This window comes from Perognathus longimembris, chromosome 7 (genome assembly GCF_023159225.1).
Source record: "Perognathus longimembris pacificus isolate PPM17 chromosome 7, ASM2315922v1, whole genome shotgun sequence".
NCBI lineage: Eukaryota > Metazoa > Chordata > Mammalia > Rodentia > Heteromyidae > Perognathus > Perognathus longimembris.
Genome location: NC_063167.1, coordinates 7,121,782 through 7,138,642, shown reverse-complemented (window position 1 = coordinate 7,138,642; position 16,861 = coordinate 7,121,782). Strand labels below are relative to the sequence as shown.

General features: G+C 60.7%; 1 protein-coding gene across 2 annotated transcripts in view; it reads right to left on the bottom strand.

The window, feature by feature from the left end:
- Nucleotides 1-15,522, bottom strand: part of Disp3 (dispatched RND transporter family member 3) — a 37,201-nt gene extending 21,679 nt beyond the window's left edge. For both annotated transcript variants that reach the window (XM_048349817.1, XM_048349818.1), the window contains exons 1-2: nucleotides 15,372-15,522; nucleotides 72-1,143 (exon numbers count right to left, since the gene is read on the bottom strand). In XM_048349817.1, coding sequence (XP_048205774.1) covers nucleotides 72-1,140 — 1,069 coding nt within the window. In that variant the 5' untranslated portion in view covers nucleotides 1,141-1,143; nucleotides 15,372-15,522. The remainder of the gene's footprint in view (nucleotides 1-71; nucleotides 1,144-15,371) is intronic.
- Nucleotides 15,523-16,861: the final 1,339 nt, after the last annotated feature.

Here is a 16,861-nt window from a genome sequence, read left to right as displayed (position 1 = left end):
TTGCCTCGCGCTCTGAGCGGACCCGGGGCCTCCCTCACCCCGCTCACTCCGGAGCCCGCGGACCTGCTCACCCCGGATGTCGGCCAGGTCCTGGCCCATGCCGTCGTAGTAGATCTTGCCGCCCCTCTCGGTGGGGAAGAAGTAGGTCATGAGGGAGCTGGGCGGCGAGCAGTACGAGTAGGAGCCCAGGGGCAGGTCCTTGAGCACCTCGTGGGGCTTCCAGCAGAACTCCCGGAAGCCCGGGTGGTCCATGATCTTGCGCTCGATCTCGTGGATGGTCACCAGGCGCTCGCTGGTGAAAATGTTGCGCTCGGCGTCGCCGCGCGCCAGGAAGATGAGCTCGATGCGCCAGTGCGCATGCGTCTGGGTATTGGCGCTCACGTAGGTGCGTGAATAGTCCCAATGGGAGGCGGCACTCCGACGGGCACGGCTCTGATTGGCCATAGCGGCTGCAGGGGGCGGGGCACTGGGCTGGCGTGGCTCTTTCTGGGCCACCACTGGCTGGTCCTGCGGGGCTTCACTCTGGTTGGCCGTCCCATCCGCCAGGGGCAAGGCTTCTTGCCGGAGATGCCGGTTCTGATTGGCTGTTGGCCTCTGGACGTAGGAAGGGTCCCAGTGGGACACGGGGACAGCCCGCGGGGCTCGGGCGGGTCTGGAGCGGTTCCCGAGGTGCAGCTGCTGCAGCCGCTCAGCAATGAGCCGCTGAAGCGTCTCGGAAGTGAGGTCGGCCAGGTCACGCCTGCTGCGACCCCAGGATCCAAACTGGGACTTGAGCGCCAAGGCCAGGGCGTCGAAGCGCTGCGAGGCCTCGTGGTTGCGGATCTCGAAGGCGTTGTAGGAGATGTCGATGTCCAGGGGAGGGTAGTAGAGGAACATGAAGGCCGACAGTGCCATGGGCACGCTGCAGCCCAGGAAGAGCACCAAGCCCGCGCAGCACGGGTTGGTGAAGGCCCAGCCCAGAGTACTCCAGAACCCCGAGGCTGGCGGCCCAGGAGGGAAGGTCCAGCGCCGCCAGCAACAGTGCCCCACTGCCCCGGCTCGGGGCCCCGACTTCTGGGACCCCCTAAAGGCCTCTCCAGTTGCTTCTTCCTCCTCTTCAGGCCACACATCCTGTAGCAAAGGATCATCCTCAGAATCCATGGCCTACGGGGGGAAGCAGGGGGTCAGCAGCCTGCAGAGGAAGGGGCTGGTGTTGGCCACGCCCACTCCGCGGGCCATGGGGCGGGGCCATGGTTAGCCACACCCACTCACACATTTAACTTTGGGTCTCCTGCAGCTCTACTGAAGTCATCCTGGTGCAACAGCAACAAAAAAAAACCCAACATCCTCACCTCATCCCCTCACCCAACAGAGAGAGGGAGAGAGGAAAGGAGTGGGGAGAGAAATTGGGGGCTTGAACTCAGGGCCTTGGCACTCAGTCTCCTCAGTAGCTGGGATTGCAGGTTTGAGCACTGGCACCTGGCTTAGATCTCGGGGTTCAAGGCCACAGAAAAGGAGAGCTGTAGCTGTTACAAATAGAAAAGCTCTTTCTCCCTATGTGAGGGGTATTGGAAAAGAATCCTAACTGCATATGGCTTTCCGGATCTTTTGCCGGTTTCTCTGACTTTAGAACTCAAGGCTAGTATAAGATGTGACTCCACACAACCACTTGTGTTTAATGAGAAGCTGTAAAGTATGCTCACAAAAGTAGAAGGGGAAGAAAATGGTGTCTGGGATCAGACAGACCCTGGCTGGGTCCCAGCAGGGAACACTGGCAAGGCCCTGGGCCTCTGTGGAAGCGAGAGTCTTCATCTGTTTAAAAAAAAAAAAAAAAAAAAAGGTGGCCATTCCAGTAGCTCACAATTTGTGGGGTCAAAGGTGGAAGTAATCTGCAGTCTATATGGAATGTTAAATATCATCTGTCACATAAGACTTCTCTGCTCCCCTCTGGGAATGGTCACATGCTCAACCACTACGGGGGGGGGGGGGATGCCTGTCATAGCTTCTCCTTGGGAGCCCTCATCACTCCCCCCCCCCCCCAGGTTGCAGCTGCGTTCTTTCATTGTCAGGCTCAAACCACTTAACATGCAGCTCCAGCAATGTCAAACCTTTGGGCACAGGCGGGGGCAGGCCAGCTGCCTCCCCAAGACCTGAGCACCAGGAGCAGGAGAGACTGGCAGGAGAGGCAGCCCCAGGATTCCAGTGGAGGGGGGCAAAGATGGGCATCCCCGGGCATGGCCTGTCCCCTTGTCTTGCCTGCCTTCTGTGCGAATGGAGAGAGCCTCATTATCTAGTTAGACACCAGGCAGGGAGAGGAGGAAGCCAATTATGCCAGAGCTGACTAATTAATTCTGCCTTTCCTATTAACATTCTCTGGAGCGCTCCATTTCAATTAGACGGTGTGTCCGGGAGGAGAGCAGACGGCCGTCAGTCCAGAGAAAGTGAGGAAGAGAGGGTGAGGGAAGCCAGGCAACAGGGACAGACACTGGGGAGATTTGGGGTGGAGGCAGATGGAAAAAGAGAGAGGAGAGCGGAATAGTGGCACGAGGAGGGCGGCAGATGAGAATCGGGAAACCGAGAGAGAGAGAGAGTGACCAAGAATGGGCAGGAAGAGAGGAGTTTGTGTGTGTGGGGGTGGGGAGGCCTGGATGGGGCAGAGGCTGTTCCTGGATTCCCCAAAATTTCTATCAATGAGATAATTAAACTTCCAATTCTATTCGCAGTGCCCCCAAAGGAGCCTGCCAGCCAGCTGCAAGAATACCCCCTGTTCTTGTATTTATTTTTATTTGTGGGGGAGACAGCCCAGCCCCACTCTGCCTCCCAGGGGTTACGACGTGGCGGCAGTGGCCGCCCCCACGAGGAGGAAGCCATAGACGGTGGAGATGGACAGAGACAATTCAGCACTTTTCTTGGACTGAATGCAGCTACCTGCTCCCTCCTGGCCTCCTTGTGGAGTGCAGAGTTTACAGTGTGTTGGTGTCGAGGGTTAAAGGTCAGGATTGGGTATCAGGGCAGCCTGCCCTAGATGGTCTGGGGACCCTGCTATCCCACTGCTACGTCATGAGCAATGCCACCCCTTTTCTGACATCCAAATCTCAGTCATCTTCCATGACTCTGACTGATGTCCTTGCCAAGAGGTCTCCCCGCTCGGAACCCTCTGGCTGCCTGCCCAGTCTCCTTGCTGCCCTCCCCATGGGTGTAAAAATTCCCCGGATGATGGGTGCTGGTAGCTCACGACTAGCTACTCAGGAGGCTGAGCTCGGAGGAGTGGTTCAAACCCAGCCTGGGCAGGAAAGTCTGGGAGACACTTATCTCCTTTAATTAAACATCAAAAAGACAGAAGTGAAGCTTCCACCCTCGAGTGAGGAAAAAGCCAAGGGAAGCCAGATGCTGCGTTCAGATGCTGGTGCTGGCAAAGCAAGTGGGAAGGGGAGGGGAGGAGAGGTGAGAGGAGGGCGGGGCGGAGCAGCGGGATGCAGCGGCCCCGGAACTCTCTTGGGACCCTCACCCAGATGTGGAACCCAGCCTCCATGCTGGGGTGGCCTGCGCCTGCCCGTGCAGAGCCCATGCGGAGGAGTTTCTGCTGAGCAGCGCAGTGGCGTGGGCCACATGGGCAAAGGAGGTCGTGGGCGGGTAATCCCAGAGAACCCCAGCGGTGGCTCAGATTCCACACAGCGGCATCGCAACTGGGGAGGACCCCGGCTGCCCACACGCCCGCCACTCCCCCCAGCATCCACAGGGCTCCGTCCGGGGAGCAGAAAATCGAGTACAGCCACCCACGCCACCTATGAGGACGGCCCCGCAGCTGGGGGGACAGGAGCCCCACGGAAGCAGACGCGGCTGCCCTGTCCCCCGCTGGCTTGAGCCGTAGCAGGAGGGACCCCAGAAAGACAGCCGGGCACCGGAATGGGGAGCTGGCGGAGCCTCCATGGGTGACAGGAACCGGAAGGTCTGCTCCAACATGGAGAGAGAGAGGAGTCTGGGAATGCATTACAGGTGGACTACAGCCTGGCACCCGTGGCTCACGCCTGTCATTCCAGCTACTCAGGAAGCTGAGATCTGAGGATCGTGGTTCAAAGCCAGCCCAGGCAGGAAGCTCTGAGACTCTTACCTCCAACTGAGTAACCTCCTAAAGGAAAGAAAGAAAAGGAAGGGGGAGAGGGGGAGAGAGGGAGAGAAGGAGGCAGAGACAGAGAGACAGAGAGAGACAGAGAGAAATGGGGCTGTGGTTCAGGTGAGAGAGCACTAGCCTTGAGCACAGAAAGCTCAGGGACCATGCCTAGGCCCTAGTTCAAGCCCCGGGATTGGCATAAAGAACACCCCCCCCCAAAGTAGGCAATAGCCTACCAGACCCCAAAGGGCCCTGGAGTACACCCTGTCCAGTCCAGTGCCTGCCTTTCACACGGGCAGCACAGCAGAGTGGCGCCAGGACACCTGTCTGAAGTCCTATCGGACTCTATCCCTCCAGTCTGCAGCTGTTTCTGACACCCCAATGTGGACAGAACGGAGCTTTGAGGATGTAGGGTGACACCACCCAGCCCCACAGGCCTGGCTCTCCACTGGCAGGAATGTGGGTGAGCTAGGGCCCGGCCTCCCTGCCACTCTGTTTACAACTCCCCTCCTCTAGCCAGGGGCGGCAGAAACCTTCCTTCTTTTATTCCCTATCCCAGGCAGACTATTAAAATATAACCCAAAAAAAATCACATTAGACATGCAGATCTGACTTAAAATACATATATGCATATATAATCTAATGGCAATTAGGAGCTAATCAACTTTTTCTTCCTGACTCGGGGTGTTTAGCTCTGGGTCTGATCCTGGGATCAGATCCTCTCAGCCTTGGGTTGAGAGATGTGGGCAGGAGTTCAACTGGGTCCTAGAGCACTTCCAGTCATCGCTGAAGAAATCCCCAATTCTCTCCAGCATCTTTTTTTTGGGGGGGGGGATGGGAGATGGAGGAACTAGGGCTTGAACTCAGGGCTTGGGAGCCGTCTCTTAGGTTTTGCACTCAAGGATGACACTCGACCACTTGAACCACGCTTCCACTTCCAGCCTTTTGCTGGTTAATGGGAAATAGTTGTCTCACGGACTTTGCTGCCTGGGCTGGCTTCAAATGGCAAATTCTCAAATCTCAACCTCCCGAGTAGCTAGGATTCCGGGAGTGAGCACAGCTGTGTGCCTGGCTCTCTTCAGAATCTCAAGTGGGAGAGAGGGTGTCGTCCCGATCTACGGAGGAAGGGGGTGACTTGTCTGAGCCCTTCCTCCAGTGAGCAGAGCCTCCAGGTACCGCCCCCCCCCCCCCCCAGGCCTCAGGAAAGCTGGCATTGTGGCCGCAGCTGTCTCTGCACGCACCGGACCTGCTTCACCCCCACAAATGCCATCCTGTTGGCTCAGCGTGCCAGCCGATCTAGAGGGATGTCCGTGGCCACACTTCTCCACAAAGACAGCCTGGGCTTCTCGAGCGGGAGACCAGATGGGGGCGGGGGTGGGGAGTGGAAGGTGCAGGCGGGGGTGGGGGTGGGGTGCTCTGTGTTGAGCCCGTCTAAACCCTTCATTTCTCAGGGAAGAATGAGCTGCAGAGACAGAGCGGATGAAGGAGAGCTGGCCTCCCGGGGCCGACAGCTGGTGAGAAAACTGGGCGCTCACTCGTAAAGCCAACAGCTCAACATATATCAGCCAAACAAGCCTGGCTCTGGGCAATCTATCAGCAGAGGGCTCATCCGCCAGCCCCAGTGGGCCTGCCAAGAGTGCACATGGGGGCTGCCACCAGGTGCCCCCATTTTCTGGGTCCCCTGTAGTGGGCTCTGTGTGACATTTGTGTTCCCCTGACACTGAAGAGGATTATCAGGGACTGAGAACAGCCAGGGCCTGGTTTTGGATACAAAGAGGGGAACTAAGCAGCATAGGATGTGTCTGATAGGCCTGGGTTCAAATCCCACCCCCGACACTAGACAGGACCCCATCTATACGATGGGACAATGATGCCCAGGCCCCTCACTGAAGGGTGGCAGCTCGCATGGTCATTACGGGCATCTCAGATGGCAAGAGCCACAAACCTGGCCTCCCCCTGTGCCTGTCAGAAACCAGAGTAACCTCTTCTTCTTGGCCAGGAGGTCCAGGGCTTCAGCGTCCCTCACTCCTTATAACGCAAATCGATCCTGGAGGGAAGGTTCACACCTGTCATCCTAGCTACTCAGGAGGCTGAGATCTGGGGATCCCACTTCAAAGCCAGTCTGGCCAGAAAAGGCTGCAAGACTCTCATCTCCAATTAGCTACAAAAAGCCAGAAGTAGAGCGGTGGCTCAAGTGGTAGAACGTAAGCCTTGAGTAAAAAAAAAAAAAACCTCAAGGACAGTGCGCAGGCCCTGAGTTCAAGCCCTGAGACTGGCAACAACAACCAAAAAAAAAAAGCAAACCAATTGTGGGGCCTGACCCCACATCCACAGCCCTGGGAGGGCTGGGGCTAGCCTCAGACTCCTGGATCTCTGGCCAAGACTCACTCCTCAGAGCCCTTCTTCCTCCAGTCACAAGAAAGGAAGAGATGATGGCATTTGGGCCAGGTCAGGACTTTGTGATGAGAGAGAGAGGGACACACAAGAGACCACCCAGCTCCCCTGGGGCCAGGACACCAAAGAAAACATCAGACACGGGTGGCTTTCTACAGGGACTGGGCTGGGCAGAAGCTCACCACCACTGGGCAGTGGGTGGCCAGCACACGCTAGGCGCTTTACTTATTTCACCTCGGATCCAACCTCAGCTCCTGGGGGCAGCTTATAGGGTGGGGACCAGACCGAGCAGAGCCCCTGTGCCTGGTTGCCAAGCAGAATTCCACCCCACGACGGGCTCTGTCCTCCCCTCCTCCCATGCCCTACCCTCTCCACCTGCACAACTCACCCCCCGCCCACCCCCAGCCCCATCAGTCCTGGTTCCTGGAGCAGACACAGCTGCCTGAGCATCCCCACGAAAAAGACAATAAACGCTTAATAACACCGGCAACATGAACCCAGAGCGGTGAAATACAGCTTGGACTCCCAGGTGCATTCCTGGCAGGGTTAGCAGTGTCCTGAAAACCCACCATACACGGCTCGGCCAGCCTGTTGGGGCCGCTGCCCGCAGCTCCATGCAGGGCCGGAGACTGCGGCTGCAGAGCGGGGGGCGGGGGGACCCTGGGGCCCCGCAGCCAGTCCTGCGCCTCAGCCCCCAGACTGCTGGGTTAATAAAAAATAAAAAGATCCCACAATGTATGACCAATAACCACGGCTATAAAAGCCAAATTGGATTCCTTCCTGGCTGATGAGCTCAAGGCGCGTGCTCTCTCTCTCTCTCTCTCTCTCTGACTCGATTAGCAAATGTGGAGAACAATTCCTGTTTTCACCTCCAGGCACCATTCTGTGGGCTCAGGTGCAGGGACCAGGGAGGGGAAGGAAGCAAAGGAGGGGGCCCTGGCCTGCCACCTGCCTGCTGTGTGGCCCAGAACAGAACACGCCGTCCTACCTGCCAGGTGGTGCCAAAGCCTCCAGGTCTGGGCCCCAGTCACTACCCAGCTGGGGAGGCAGAGGAAGGGGCCTAGATGCTGGAGAACTAACTGCCTTTCGCCCCTACTCAGAAGCCACTGTGTAACATGGGGTGGGGGCCGGGGGCCTGCTATAATAATCAGGCCAAGAGACAGGAACGGCCCAATCGCCAACAGCTCTGTGCCAGGTGCCCATGCCTCCTCCCTTGGCACACAGCAAGTAGCCACCTTGACTACAGTCCCCAGCTTGACTGCAGGTGGTGTGTGACCTCAGTTTACCCTTCTGACAAACCGGAAGGGCGGATCCAATGAGCCTCCCCAATCCTATTGGCTGGAGTCCCCCAAAGGCCAGGATACAGAGGTGAGGCCTGGGAAAGAAGATTCCAGAGTTTAGGGTTCTGGGGCTATATAGCCCGGAGCCAGAGCAAGCCCACCAGCAGAGGGTGTGCAGAATGTGGAGGGCAGATGCAGGGGGAGGGGAGGCGGATTCTGGAAGCTGCAAGTCTGGAGCCAAGGGTGTTCTGGGTGTATGGTGCCAGGGCGGGGCTGCTGCCGAGGCCTGGGCTCTCTGGAGGCCCTGACAGAAGCTCTGCAGGGAGCCAAGCGGCCCACTTAGTCCACTGGGCTGGGAGGGCAGGAGCGAAGCAAACTGGTTTTTATTCAAACGCCTGCAATCCCAGCATGGACGAGGCCGAGGCAGGAAGACTGAGAGTTCAAGGCCAGCTTGGGCTACATACCAAGATCATCTCAAAGAAAGATGGCAAGGTGGGAACAAGAATAAGATCCTCCGTTTTGTCAGAATCTGGGGTCAGGCCCTGACAAATCAAAGCCTTCACAGCAAACTCCGGCAGCAGCATCTGCCTCACCCATGGCCCAGCTGTCTGTCAGTCTGTCTATCTAGACACCTACTCCCTCTCCACCCACCCATTGGGAGTCCTTACTTCCTTCACTTCCTATGTAAAGGGCTGTTTCTTTTTCTTGTGCTGATACTGGTGCTTGAACTCAGGGCCTCATACTCTGGATTAGTTTGTCCATTTAAGGATGGTGCTCTACCACCTGGGCCACGCCTCCATTAGTGTCTCCCAGGCCTTTCTGCCCAAGCTGGCTTCGACTCAAGATCCTCAGGTCTCAGCTTCCTGAGTAGTTAGGATGACAGGTGTGAGCCACCGGTGCCCAGCAGTGTTGTTTCTAATGTCCTTTCCCCTCAAAGGCCCCAACAAACCTGCCCTCCCCCGCCCCCCCCCCCCCCATCCACTCTCAGCCTCTTTAATACCCAAGCAGGCCATGCAGCGGGTGCACCGTCTTCATCTCAGACGCCCGGCTCTGCCGCTCTGGGACAATCAGCTCTAAGTCTCTGCAAGAATGAGGCAGGGAAAGCTCACAGCCTTCCAGGGAGTCTGCAGCGCCCCCCCGCCCCCCCCCCCCCCCCGCTCTGGCTGCTCCCCGCCAGCCAGGAAGGGCTCCTCCAGCGGGTGGCGCTTCCCAGCCGACTCCACCTCGTGTCTGGACAGCAGGGATGAACAGAAACTGGCACAGCTGCCTTTGTGAACTCAAACCAGCGGGCGCGTTTCAACCAGCTATCCCCGCACGCAGCTGCATCCAGAGACGCCGCTCCCAGCTGGGTCTGTGAGGAGGAACATCTGGGGGAAAGCCGGAGGAGCCCTGCCAGTCTACCAGATGCAGCCCACATCTGGACACTGGCGAGTGGACCTGTGGGGTTGCTGGGCAGTCAGGAGGGAAGCGGTGAATCCCCACCATCCAGGCAACCGGAGGGAGCTGAGCGCACGGGTACAAATGACCTGCGCATGCGCCACAGAGCTACGCACCTGTACTCCTCCTGAAAGACCTAAGTGAACGTAAAGGCCCACACGCGGGCCTCCAACCCTTAACACGGAGATGCGAACACGACCTCACGGGGGGCCGGGACGCATGGGGAGGCAGCTACGGGACCCCGGGGGGCCCCGGCGCAGAACACAGCTCCCGGTGAGGACCGAGGGAAGCGGGCCTCGCTCCGTACCGCCGGACACACACTCCCTGCCTCACCTTCCCGGGAGCACCAACTCGGCACCACCTTCCTGACCTTGAGTGCTAAGCGAGCACTCCCCCCCCCCCCCCCCCGAAGCCGAGGTCACCGGCTCTCCTTCAAGGCAGTCTCGGCTTCCCGTGGGCTGCCTTGAGTCGTGTATTTTTCCCTCGGGACTGGAGTCTTGCTAGGTAGGTGCTTCTTACCACTGAACCATGCCTCCAGGCCTGATTTTTTGCTGTTTTCGAGGTAAGGCCTCTCTTCTCGCCCAGGCACGTTCCCGGGCACGATCCAACCTTGTAAGGCTTCCTGTCCAGCTGGGATAACGGGTGCTCGCCCACCCACCATATTTAGCTCTCCACGGAGTAAGGTCTTGATCTTTTCTGTTCAAACTGGCCTTGCACCTCAGTCCTTCCCATCAGCCAGGATTATGGAACCTCTCCCCCTCTCCCTCTGCCAGCTCTGGGGCTTGAACTCAGTGCCCTGCCCTCTCCCTCTGCTACTTGGGCCTCCAGCCCGGCTTTGTGCTGGTTCATTAAAGATGGAGTCTAGTGAACTTTTCTGCCTTGGGTGGCTTCAAACCCCGATCCTCCAAAGTAACAAGGATTGCAGAGGTGAGCCTCTGGCACTTGCTTCTGTCTCCCCTCTTCACGGGCTCTGCCCCAGGATGCACAGCCAAGGTGCCGGCACCTGTGCCGGCTGGGGCAGATGGCAGGACAGGGGTGGGCTTGCCACACGGAACCCTACCTGTTACCAGGTTCCCCGGGCACGCTACCTATGGACTCGCCCGGATGGCTACATGCCTGGACCACGGCTCCTCAGCCCCAGAAAGTCCCTGGGTCCTTCCACTTCCAGCGGGGACCCAGGCGCCTCTGCCCTGGGAAGAGATGAGGGGACGGGAGCCGGGGCACCGGTGAGCCCTGAGGGGACCGAGATGGCGACTTTGCCACTCCCAATGCCCAGCGCCTGGCCCGCGGAGGGGCTGTGCGGGCGGGAGGTGTGGCCCGGTCACTAGCCAGTGAGCAAACGCACTAGGTACAGAGTTCGGGGACCAAGTTTGAGTCCCGGTCTTGGGCCAAAAAGCCCAAACAGGTGGAGGTTTATGGCCCTGGTCTCATGGAAGGGCGTGGCCGGTGCTAGAGGCCGGAATCTAAATGAAGTCCATCCCAGTTCCCTGCGGCCGGCGCACCGCACACACTGCGACCCTCACCTGCTACCCGATGGGCAGTTCCAAACTGCCCGCTCCCCAGGCCGGTTCCCGAGGGGTCCCCGGAAGGGAGAAGGTGGGGGACCGGGGTTGAGGGCTTGCATGCAAGCGCGGCCTCTCCAGTGACTTCTCCCACGCTTCAGTGATGTCCTCCAGAGCTGGGCCCGGAACACCGCACCGGGCTTCCTCCTTGCAGGTTTTGGCAGACACAAGAGCGGCTGGCACACGTGCCAGCGAGCGTGACAGGATGGAGGTGGAATGTAAACAGCCCGGGACTGCCCATCGGCCCTGCTGGAACCCCCACCCCCCACCCCCGCTTCCTCTCTCCCACGGTGACCCTGCCAGCAGGGACTCGCCCGCCGGGCTCCATCTGCCCCTCCACTGGCTGTGTGACCTTGCACAGGTGACTCAACCTCTAGTCAATTCGCAACGTGCTGTGTGCAGGGCACGGCAGGAGATCTGTGGCGGTGTGGGGACCGTGCTGCTCAGGGTGTAGCGCCATCCGCACAGTGCCTGGGACCTCGCTGATGTTCTGCACCTGCTCTGCTTTCTGACTAAGCGGGGGCCGGGGCCAGGGCAGCAGGGCCAGGTTTGGTGCAAGGGGGGATGCAGAGGAGAGGACTGGCGCAATGGCAGCAACAGCAGCTCACCTCTGTCCATCCTGGATGCTGACACTTGTGGGCGTTGTCCTTCCTCCTCCTTCGCCCCCCCCCCCACTTCCTTGCTTGCCTTTAGGATGTCATTCTGCAGCTCCAGCTGGCTTGGGGGTCACCACCCTACTGCCTCCTCCATCTCCCAAGTGCTGGGATTACAGGTGCGCACCACCCCTCCCCTCCCCAGCATAAATGCATTTTTTAAACTAAAATAATGGTGAAAAAAGAAATGACTACAAACAACACGAGGTCCTAGGCAAAACGGGCACTTTTGTTTCATTCAGACTGGAATGTATCCCAAACGTGGCCTCTTGCAGCTGGGCAGCCTTATGTCAGTCTCCCCACTTCTCGGAGCCCTGGTTTGCCCAGGTGCTCAGTGACTGTAAACACTCCTGAGCACGTGGCGGGCTTAGATGAGATGGCAGGTATAAATCAAAGCCTTGGGCCCGGCACACAGTATGACTTCAACGACTGGCAGCCTCTCGTCGTGAGTTGGGGACCCAGGGCCCTCAGTCTTGCGCGATCCCCCTTCCTCGAGAACTCTGGTCCAAACAGACATATTTCGTGTGTCTGTGTACCAGTCTTGGGGCTTGAACTCAGGACCTGGGCACTGCCACTGAACTTTTTTTACTCAAGGCTGGTGCTCTGCCACTTGAGCCACAGCTCCACTTCTGGCTTTTTGGTAGTTCATTGGAGGAAGAAAAAAAAAACAACATCTCCTGGACCTCCCTGCCCTGGCTAGCTTAGAACCACGCTCCTGGAATCTCAGGCTTCTGAGTAGCTAGGATGACAGGCGTGAGCCACTGGCGCCGGCTCACACACGCGTTCATCACCCTCCACCCACCACCGCTTCAGGCTAGGGTTGTGTGGGAGTCCTCCAGTCTCCCCGTGGCCTAGCAGGGAGCGGCCTGGCTAGAAGAGGCGCTGTCGCCCTCCCGGGACCAGCAGCAGCCCTGCCGCTGGCCGTTGTCAGCAGCTGGAGCGTGAGCTGCAGTCTGCCATGAAATGCGACTTGCGGAAAACAAGCATATTTGTGACTGGGTGTGTGTTTGCATCTCAGGCTGGCACTGCTCTCTTGATCATTTCTGGGCCCTGGGGCTTCGCAGCGGGGCTGGGGAGGCTGTGTGAACACACTTTGCCCACCTCCCCAGCTGCCCTGGCAGGAACCACGCCCTTGTGGGGGGTGGGGGAGGGAGGCAGCAAAGGGGAGGCAGTCTGGGGACCAGCCTTCTGCCCGCACTGTGGGATCTCCACATTTGAGTACCAAAGACGCTAATCATTGGGCTTCCGAGTCAAATAATACTAACATCATATCCAAACCAATGATATTTCTGGCGCCAGCTGGCGCGGCCACCGCCATTTTGGGTGCCTACTTTCATGGCTGCAGTGGGCTGGCTGATGGATACCAATAGAGAAAATCTCTTCCACTCTGTGTCTCACTGGGCTCATCTCATCGGTAGAGCTGTCGGCAGCCCCGGCTCACCAGGCTGAGTAATGGCTAGCTTCCTTCCTTCTCCAGATTCTTGGCCAGAAACCAACGGCCAAGGCAGTCTGCTTAGTTGGTTGTGAGGCACTGGGGCTGCCTGACCAGCCAGTACCACGGTCAAGACATGGAAAGTGGCCCTTGGTCAGTGTCCTCGGTGGGGTCACACCAAGCCAGTGGAGGGTCCGTGATTGGAGAGCAGGACTTCAATCACACAAGTCTAAACTACCAGAGGAAAAGGACTTCACCATCATCCACCCCCCCCCACCCCCAAAATCTGGCTTCTCATCTCCACTCTGCCGTCATTCACCTACCAGGCATCTACTGAAAGATTCGGTGCGGACTGTACTTGAGCAGTGTGACCTTAAGAAAATGACTTGACATTTCTGGTCTTATTACGGAAGCCATGGGAACGTCCCTCTCTGGGGGGCAGGGTGACTTCAGGAGCGGAGGATCTCTACGGAAGGGGAGAGGTCCCCCAAACCTCTGCATTCCCCTCACCCCTGTTCAGGGGACTCACTGGACAACGTTCCAGACTTTCAGGGCACAAAGAGATCCCAACTGCACGCTGCAGCCAGCCCTGTTTTATAAACAGGAAGCTTTAAGGCTGGGGTATATTGGGGTCCTGTGGTTGGCTGCAACTTGGATCTAGGTCTCCCTACTTACAGGTAAGCCTTCTCCTCTTCCCACAGGACTAGTCCCTTCACCCATTTTTCTGGATTTTAAGTAGGAAAATGTTGAAAGGCAAGCAGAGACATGGGTTCTAGATCCTTCCAAAAGCTAATCACCAGGGGGTGAGGTGTATCTGGAGCCCAGGACTCTCATCCTTCGTGTTCCAGGTCCATTGGAGAGAATGTGGAAAATTTCCTGTGGAGGGTGGCAAGCTGCCGGGGCCACAGGAATGGGAGCCAGGAGCTGCAGGTATCAGGGAAGATGGTGTCTGTGCCCCTGAAGGAGCAGACTGGGGCAGATGCAGGCTAAGGCAAGTCAGTGAAGGAGGGAAGGCAGCGGGAAAGAAAGACTGCACAAGCCCAGGGTGCAGGGTGCGGAGCAGGCAGAGCTGTGAGCAAGACCAGCAAAGACTGTGGGCCCTGCTGGGAGGTATGTCTGGGACAGGTGTGAATAAAGTGTGGGGTACAGAGCTGAGCAACACGGACCCTGAGCTTCAAAGGATGATTCAGAGACCCTGGCTTGGCCTGCTGGCTTGGGGGGGTTCCTTTGGGCCACAGCCTCTTCGTGTTGGTTCCCAGGAGTTCTGCAGTAGGTGAAGAGGTGCTGCGTGTTGTGTGTGTGTGTGTGTGTGTGAGCAGCCTCCCCCTTCCACCTGCCTGTGCGCAGAAGTCTGAGCTACTCTATGAATCACCCAATGCAGCAGCCTCTGGAGGGGGTTGGTGTTGGTTGGTCCTGGGGAGAGATGCTGCGGGGTCCACGAACTGGCGCTTGTCAGATGTGTTTACCCACGTGCACGTGAATCCCTGGCTCCGTGAGTGGGCTGCGGGCAGGTGGGCGATGCGCATTTATCTTAGCAGACCAGGAATCTGCGCGTGGTCTGCAGCTGGTCAGCGGCGGCGGGTGCTCGCGCGGGGGCTGGCGGGGGGGGGGGTGGGTGGGGTGGGGAGGGAGGTCGCGGGGTGGGATGGGGCGCGGGGTCGCTTGGCCGCCTCCACGCGCGGTCCGCGGGGCTGACCCAGCGAGCCCACCGGTCCGGCCCTGCACCCAGCTGCACGATGGATTGCGGGAGCCGAGGCGGCCACGAGGAGGCCTCCCGAGAGGTGCCTGCCCAGCCCAGCCCAGCCCGGCGCCCGGCTTCCCCCCGGGGAGTTGGGAAAAGTTCTCCCGGAGGCGCGACTGGCTGCCAGGACTTGGCGGCGCTTCGGGCGCTCGGGCTCTCCCCCCCGCCCCCCCACCTAGACGCCTCCCGGCCCAGAGGCCCACCCCAGCTCCCCTTTGTGCGCGTCCTCGGCGGAGCTCAGGGGCCCTCGGCCCCTCGCCTGCCCGGGTCCCGGAGCCCCGCGCGTGCGGCCGGACCCGCGGCCAGGTGGATGGGCCGCCGCACCTTCGCCGCGCCCGCGCGCCCGGGTGGGCGGAGGGTGCCGCGGGGCGCTGGCCCCCTCCCCGCCTTCCTCCGCGCGCGCACGGCCGACGGCCCGGTCCCGGGCGGCCGCGCAACTTTTATGGGGTCCGGACCTGCGCCCGCCGGGACGAGCGGGCCCGGAGGTGGGGAGCCCGGCTGTTTCTGGAGCGCGCACGGGGCCGGGGAAGGAAACTCGAGGCCCGTGGACCCGAGGCCCGGAGCTCGCCTCGAGGCCAACCCCGCGCCCCCACCGCACCCGACGGCGTTCCCGGGGGGGCCCGCGGCCCGCGCCCCGGGGTGGGCGGGAGGGCCCGGGAAGTTGGCGCGGGGCCCCGCACCGGCCCGGTGCGTGCGGCGCGGAGGCCCGGGCCCTCCTCCGGCGGTGTGCACCCCCAGCCCGACAGGGAGATCGCGGGGCGCCCGGTGGCCGTCGCACTCACCTCGGCTGGCGGAGCGGTGCGGGGCAGAGCCGCGGGCGCCCAGCGGGACGCGCTCCGGGGAGGTGGAGGGCCGCCCCGCCTCGCCGCGCCGCGCGGACCGGTCCCCTCGGAGGAGTCGCGGCGGCTCCGGGCCGCGGGAGGCCGGCGCGCTCGGCTCGGCTGCGCGGCAGGGACGCACCAGCTGCGCGCGCGGATCCCGGACCCCGGCGCGCAACCCGGGCGCTCGGCGCCGCCGCCGCCTTTTATGTGCCACCCGCCTTTGTTTGGGTCCGGACTTCTACCACGGGGCGCGGGGGGGTCCCGGGCAGGCCTGGAGCCGCGTCGCCCTGCCCGGCTCCGGGCGCCCCCAGCCTCGGCGCCGCCCGGCTCGGCGTCACGGCCTGGCTGGGGCCCGCGCTCCGCCACGCGCTGCCGGGTGCCGAGCCCGCCGCCGGGCGCCTCCGCCAGGCCGCCGTCCTCCCCCGCGGGAGCCGCGCGGTGGTACAGCCCGGCTCCGGACGCCCGCGGCGGGGGCCGCGCGCCGCACAGCGACCCCTGGGGGCCGGGCCCCGCCGCTGCAGGCGGCCCTGGCCCGGCTCCCGCCCCGCCCGCCAGGTGCCCGGGCTCCGGGCCGCGCTGGGCTCCTCGCTGCCCATCTCCCCGCCTTGGCAGGTCACCAGCCTCCTGGACACCCGCGGGCATCCCCGGCGCGCCCTGGAGGGAGCCAAGGCCGGCCTCCTGGCGCCATCCCTCCCTCCTGCATCCACCCCCCCACCCCCCGGCCCGCACAGCCCGGGGCCCCGGGAGCCAGCGGCACAGCCCGAGCCCATCTCTCTCCGCCAGCGCTCAGAGGGCAGGCATTGCCGGCCGCCCCAGGAGCCTCGGAAGAAGACAGGCGGCCGCCAGCTCCAGGACGGAGAACTCCTCGTGATGGCAGCCAGAAGAGGGGAGGCCAGCCGGGAGTTCACCACGACTGGTCAGCGTGTGCTGGCCACGGATCCAGGAAGACAGGGGTGAGGGCCAGTCCCTTCCCTCAGGAAGCCTCCAGCCACGGGAGAGATGAGCATGACACGAGACCCATGCCTTGCCCACAGCTGTTAGCCCCCAGCAGCTCTTCCTGTGTGTGTGTGTGTGTGTGTGTGTGTGTGTGTGTGTGTGAGCTCGCACACACATCCACACCAGGACTCGACCCCGGGTCCCTAGCCTTTTGTGCTCACAGCCAGTGCTCTATCCTCTGAGCCACACTTCCAGCCCGGCTTTTTGTTGATTAATTGGAGATCAGAGTCTCACAGACTTGCTTTCTTGGGCTGACTTTGAAGCCAAATTTTCAGATCTCAGCCTCCCAAGTAGCTAGGATTACAGGCGGGAGCCACCAGCCCCTGGCACATCCTTGTTTTTGAAAGGAGAAAACCCAAGTGAGGAGCGTGTGTGTGTGTGTGTGTGTGTGTGTGTGTGTGTCTAACTTCATCTCCTGCTCGGTCTCCCTGGCGCATTGTCCCTGCAGGCTGTAC